Below are 6,175 nucleotides of genomic sequence, written 5' to 3'. Positions count from 1 at the left end.
AGGTACAGAGCAAAAGAAGAAAATACAATCTACACAGGAGTTCTACAGGACACGTCACCTTCCCTTGGAGACAGTACAACTAAACTTAAAGAGACACTGGTCACAGCATAAAACATTGTCAGCAGTTGATGTGTCTGGAATCACAGAAGCCAAGAAAGCTTCAGACACAAGCTGTCAGACCCTGGGTTGGACAATGGAAGATAATTTCTGAAGGGATTTAGTAGATGTAAAGGGGTATCCTGGTGGAGGGTGGAGCTGGGAAACAAGTGGGTCAAAGCACTGGGCTAAGGGCAGGGTCAACACTGTAACTAATGGTTAACTCCACAATGAGGGGATTAACATTTACAATCAGCTTAATTAAATAAAGTTGATCACCTTGAACAATATGGGTGACTTAAGCTGAAGGCCTTAAAAGCAAAAACTGAAAACTTTCCAGAGATTATAAAAGACCTGTTCTTTGCGATTAAAATGCCTGAATTTCAAGCTTACTGGTCCTAGCCTATGGATTTCATACCCCAGACTATAATATTACCTTCTGTCTGAATTTCAGTATGCAGTCCTTATTTTCCAGCCCCCTATAGCTGCATGAGCCAATTTATGGAAATCATTATATATAACATAATAAATATATAAAATATGCAAGTTCTTTGTGTCTATTTCTGTAAGGTTCTTCTTTCAATTATCTTGTAAATTGTACAGAAAATTCCTGCACATTATGGTCTATACTTAGAACATAAAAGTTAACTGCATTGTCAAAATTACCAGCAAAGAGCTCAAAGTCATTAATCAAATATACACAACATGGTGTGCACACAACCCTTGAAGTAGAGCTTCCCAACAATCTTGGTTCACATGTTCTCAGTGAATCAGAAAATTATTTACAGTGGCCTGAAGCCAAAAGGAATTTACCGAACAGTCCCTTTATTAAGCTATTAAATCTAAATTTAACAGCAGCTATTCTGTGCAGTGTCCAATGAAGTGGAAATGCTTTTGTCATGTCCTGTGTATATGTGTGGAATCTGACAACCTGGGACTTATGCATGTACAGGTGAAAAACGGGCACTAGGATGAACAATACATCATTCCACAGAGCTACAGAACTCAGAAATCTAAACATTTCAGCCCTTCTCAGTTTTGTAAACTTTGAGAAACTTATGAAAATTCCAAATTGCAGGCCTTCCTGTTCATTCCTCTCACTGCCTTCCCACCAGCAAGTGGATTTTTCCTAATTCTTCCTAGTCAATAGTCCTAATATAATTTCTAATTTCTTCTTCAAGTGTTATCAACATAGTAAGTAATATTCAATGTGTCACTTTAATTTATGGATTTTGTTACACAACAGTAACATCAAAAAAGTTATCCTACACATTTCATCGGAAAGTCTGCACTGTCTTCAGACTTTACTGTCTCTTCCTAAACAACATGCTTCCACAGAGTCTATGATCTTTGATAATTGTCGATAGTTGTAGAGCGGCTTCAGGCCTTTTGTTCATAGGGTCACTATGAGTCATGCTCAACTCGAAGGCAATCAGCAACAGCTATAAATCAAGGGAACTTTTGTGGCTTAGTGGTAAGGAATTGTGCTGCCAATGCAAACGGATGTGTTTCAAATCTACCAGCTGCTCTGTGGGAGAAGGTGGGTAATCTCTTCCGTGTGATTTACTGCCACTGGAGAGTAAGCTATGGCTCAGTAGGGATTCAGGGTATATGACAACTGGTAAATCACGCCCACGGAGAGGAGCGTTTTAATCTCTCTCATTTTTCTTTAATTAGCAGTACATGTAATCAAATGCCTGGCATCATAAGCTGTTTGATCCACAGGCACTCTATTTAGAATGGGAGCACTGCTCTGGAAATAAAAACTGGGAACCTAAATAAAGACAGAAATAAGATAATATAGCAAGTACCTCTAAATGCCTATAAATCTGAAATTCAAGTTGGGACAGATTCACAAAAATTATAAACTGCCCAAGCTGATTCAAAAATAGAAAACAAACTATTACGAACATAAAAGCAGCAGTGAACAAAATTTTCCTTTAAGTGTGGATACAGTAATTATATTCTTTCATGTGCATTTGCATCATCTGAGAATTTTGTTAAAATAGAGTCTATTTCAGCAGTCTCTGAGATCCTGAGTTTCTTACCAATTTCAGGTGCCACTGATGCATCTAATCTGTGACCACATCTTGAGTACAATATGTGCATATGTCACAGAAGTTTTAGAAAATTTATTCTAAGTTCCCAAAGAATAATTTAAAAATGGCAAAACACTTCTGTATTTATCCAGAAACTGCCAAACAGAATATACTGTTCTTATTCTGATAATACAGAAGAGTAGAGATGCTGGTGAAAATTCTTCACAGAATTCATGCAGAAAGCCTCAGACAAGGCAACTAAAGCTTCAGTAAAATATTGTCCAAGCCAAAAGAAAATGAACAATAGTGTAAAACTGCCAAATATTCATATTTTCATTATTTAAAAAACCAAGTAATATGTAAATAAAGTTATCAGGAAAAATAATTAAGTGAAATTGGTTTTAATAAAACTCTAAATCAGTTTTCATAAACTCTAAGCACATAAAGTAAAAGGGAAATAGAAATAATATATTTTTTCCAAATCTAAGTGGATAAAGAGAACAATGTTTAGAATTCCTGTAACTCTTTTCTTTTTACTTAAAGCTATTAAATATCAGCTTTTAAATCCTTGTTAAGGAAAAGCATTATCCTATTGGAGTAATTTTGTAACTTAGTTATCTTGAATCTTCTACTTAGATACTTGTTTAGATAGAGATCACACTGGGGACATTAGGCGTGTGAGGACTGGTGCCAGGGAAGACATGTGGTTTCTCAAGCTAAGAATATATCACACTTACCTTTCGACAATGGCTATAAATGTAGCCTTCCACATCCACACTGACTGCGCTTGTGCATTCATCCAAAATGGCAAATTGGGGTTTATGGTAAAATAATCTTGCCATCTGAAACAGAAAAAGAGAAATACTATGTAAACATATGCATATCTAAAATTAATGAGCTATACTAAATTTACTTTAAATTAAATAAGCAGTCTTGCACACAAGTATGGAAATTATTCCAACTAAAAATTTCTGCTGCATTCCAGAAATAAACACAAACTCACTGTCAGTGAGTCAGAACTAATTCATAGCTGACTTTCCTGAAGGTTTTTCAAAGGCTATAAATTGCAAACAAGGAGATTGCTGCATTCCACAGACAGGGGGGTTATTTGAACTGCCTGCCACTGGGCTGGCAGCACAATTCCTTACTCACTATGTAGGCCACTAGAGCTCTCGTTCCAGAAACAGAAATAATCTAAATAAAATTAATTGCCTTATTCTTATCCCAAACAAAGAGGGAAATGTAATGCATGGGAAATAGTTATTGATAAAAAGAGTAAAGCATTGTCCTTAGTTAGTATTCTAGAATAAGACTGACCTGAGATGAAGTTAAATTTTAAATGACCTTTAAAGGACATTTCTGTGAACATTAGACAAGTACTAGAGAATTGAATCAAATTTTTTATTTCAGATTAAGAAAGTTCTTAGGTTCCAGAAAGTCTATTTTAAAATATTTTCTTGTTTGAATAATGGTAATAATTTTAAATAACTTTTGTTAGTAGATACTGAGCCTTGGAACAAGGACACATAAAACAGGGAAGGGAAAGAGCAAAAGTAGAATCTATAAATTAAAGAGTTGACCTTTAGCTCCATTGGGAGAATAGACTCAGTGAGGCAAAGAGACGGCTGCAGAAACAAAGAGATCACATAACACATCCATGGTTCTAGCACATGCCATGACTAATGTGCTACACATCTCAGTACAGAATGAAATCTGTAGTGTTTGCTTTCACAGATATTGGCCTACTTTTTTATGAATATTCAGAACTGCAAACTTGAAATCCAATTTATAAACTGCTGAGCTCCTTCATGATAATTTCAACTAATCCATAATATAGCAATTATTACATAAAAGGAATAAAACGAAGTGTTGTGCCTTAATGAACCAAAATGTATTATAATAACTTGATGCAATCAGCTGTATTTTTATACAGTATCTTCAGAGAAGAGAACACTTACGGCCATTCTTTGTTTTTCTCCACCACTGAGCACATCCATCCAGTCCTGAACACTGTCCCAGCCTCCTTCACGCTCCAGGATATGACCCAACTGGACGTTGTCTAAGTATTCCTTCAGTACCTTTTAGGAAAATGATTAAAGATTAAACCAATCTTAATATAAAGAAATTTTATCTTTATTTTTTAAATTACAAATACTGTAACTCCTTGCTAATATCAATATAAAGAGGCACAGTTCACTAAAAAACACATGGCATAAAAAATAATGAAACTTTCAGTTTCTGTCTATACTCACTTTGATCAAAGGTGACTGTTTTAAGTAATAATGAGAAATCAAACAACAGTGTAAAATAAACCTATTGACACTGAGTCAGCTCTGACTCAGGGCTTCCTCACATTTGTCAGGGTAAAACTGTACCCAAAGTTTTGTATGGGTGATTTAGGGGATCAGACTACACAGCCTTTTTCCTGGGGTGTCTTAACCCTTCCACCTTTAGATTAACAGTAATCAAGACTCCCAAAAGTGTAAAGATAACAAAAAATACTCGACGTTATTTAAGCAAAATAAGTTAATCACTTTATTGAGGCTGGAACACTATAATTAACTACAACGCTTTAGAAGGTTTTACAGGTCAGAATAAAATGAATCTGATGTGAAATATTTTCAGTAGGCCATGGATGTAAACAGCCCCTTACCAGGTCGGAGATTCCCTTCCTTTTCTGATCTTCTCTTCCATCTGGATATATCACTTGGTCTCGAAGGGTGCCAAGGGTCATATAAGGTCTCTGACAAGAGAACAAAAGATAAAGAATTTTTGTAATAAAATAAACAAAAGTTCTTAAATTACGGATTACGAAATAGCTTAAGGTCTTACCTGAGGAACGTAAAATAACTTTCCTCTCTCAGGTTTAGTTAGACGTCCTCCAAAGAGAGGCCATAACTACAAAAAGAAAAAAAGAAAGAGGGAAGCAGGTGAGCATTTTAACAATGTGCAATGCTGGTCTGTTTTTACAAACTCCCTTGGGTTCTGCTTTTCTGAAAATATCTTGATCTCTCTGTCCTATTTGATGGACAGTTTTTCTGGGTACAGTAATCTTAGCTGATAGTTTTATTCTTTGAGTGTTTGATATATGCCATTTCACTGTTTTCTTGCTCACATGGTTTCTGCTGAGAAATCATCACTTGAATCTTACTGCAAAAAACCTGGGTAAGAGCCACACTTCATACCATACACAAAAACGAACTCAAAGTGGATCAAGGACTTGGAGTAAAACCAAGGACTATAAAATTCATCAGAAGAAAGCTTGGAAGAACTCTAGAAGTCCTAATTCACAACATGAACAGTTTTCCAAGCATCTGGAAAAATCTACACCAGGAGAGAATAAAAAAGATGAATGAATGAATGAATGAATGGGATTTTCTAAGAGTCAAATCCCTATGCAAACCAAAAAACTTCAACAAGGTAAAAAGGAAAAACACAGACAGGGAAGTAATATTTGGTATTGATGTATCTGATAAGGGTCTTACATCTAGAATGTATACAATATTCCAACACTTCAACAAGATAAAGGTAAACAACCCAATTGCAAAATGGGCACAGGATTATGAACAGACACGTCACTAAAGAAGACATTCAGATGGTGAACAAACACATGAAGAAATGTTCAAAATGCCTAGCTCTTACATCTCACCCCAGCAACAGCAAACAACAAATGCTGATGAGTTTATGGAGTGACTGGAATCCTTATTCACTGTTGGTGAAAGTGTAAAATGATGCAACCATTATAAAAGGCGGTTTGGTGCTTTTTCAAAACGTTGGAAATAAAAACACCATTTGACCCAGCAATTCCACTACTAAAAACATACCCTAAAGAAACTAGAGCTGTCATTCAAACAGATATATACATACCCATGTTTATTGCTGTGCTATTCACAATAGTAAAGAGATGGAAGAAACTCAAGTGTCCAGCAACAAACGAATGAATAGAAAAACTATGGTATAGTCACACAATGGAATACTACACAGCACTGAAAACCAAGGAACCCATAAAATACTAAACAACATGGGTGACCCTGGAGGAC

General features: G+C 35.6%; 1 protein-coding gene across 4 annotated transcripts in view; it reads right to left on the bottom strand.

The window, feature by feature from the left end:
- The window catches only part of ABCD3 (ATP-binding cassette, sub-family D (ALD), member 3), a 120,762-nt gene that overhangs the window by 7,408 nt on the left and 107,179 nt on the right, over positions 1-6,175 (bottom strand). For all 4 annotated transcript variants that reach the window (XM_006882418.1, XM_006882421.1, XM_006882419.1 and 1 more), the window contains 4 exons: positions 4,968-5,033; positions 4,789-4,878; positions 4,094-4,213; positions 2,873-2,977 (listed from right to left, as the gene is read on the bottom strand). In XM_006882418.1, coding sequence (XP_006882480.1) covers positions 2,873-2,977; positions 4,094-4,213; positions 4,789-4,878; positions 4,968-5,033 — 381 coding nt within the window. The remainder of the gene's footprint in view (positions 1-2,872; positions 2,978-4,093; positions 4,214-4,788; positions 4,879-4,967; positions 5,034-6,175) is intronic.

Source organism: Elephantulus edwardii, unplaced genomic scaffold (assembly GCF_000299155.1).
Source record: "Elephantulus edwardii isolate Elephantulus edwardi_28Jun2011 unplaced genomic scaffold, EleEdw1.0 scaffold00020, whole genome shotgun sequence".
Lineage (NCBI taxonomy): Eukaryota > Metazoa > Chordata > Mammalia > Macroscelidea > Macroscelididae > Elephantulus > Elephantulus edwardii.
This window is presented reverse-complemented; position numbering and strand designations above follow the sequence as displayed.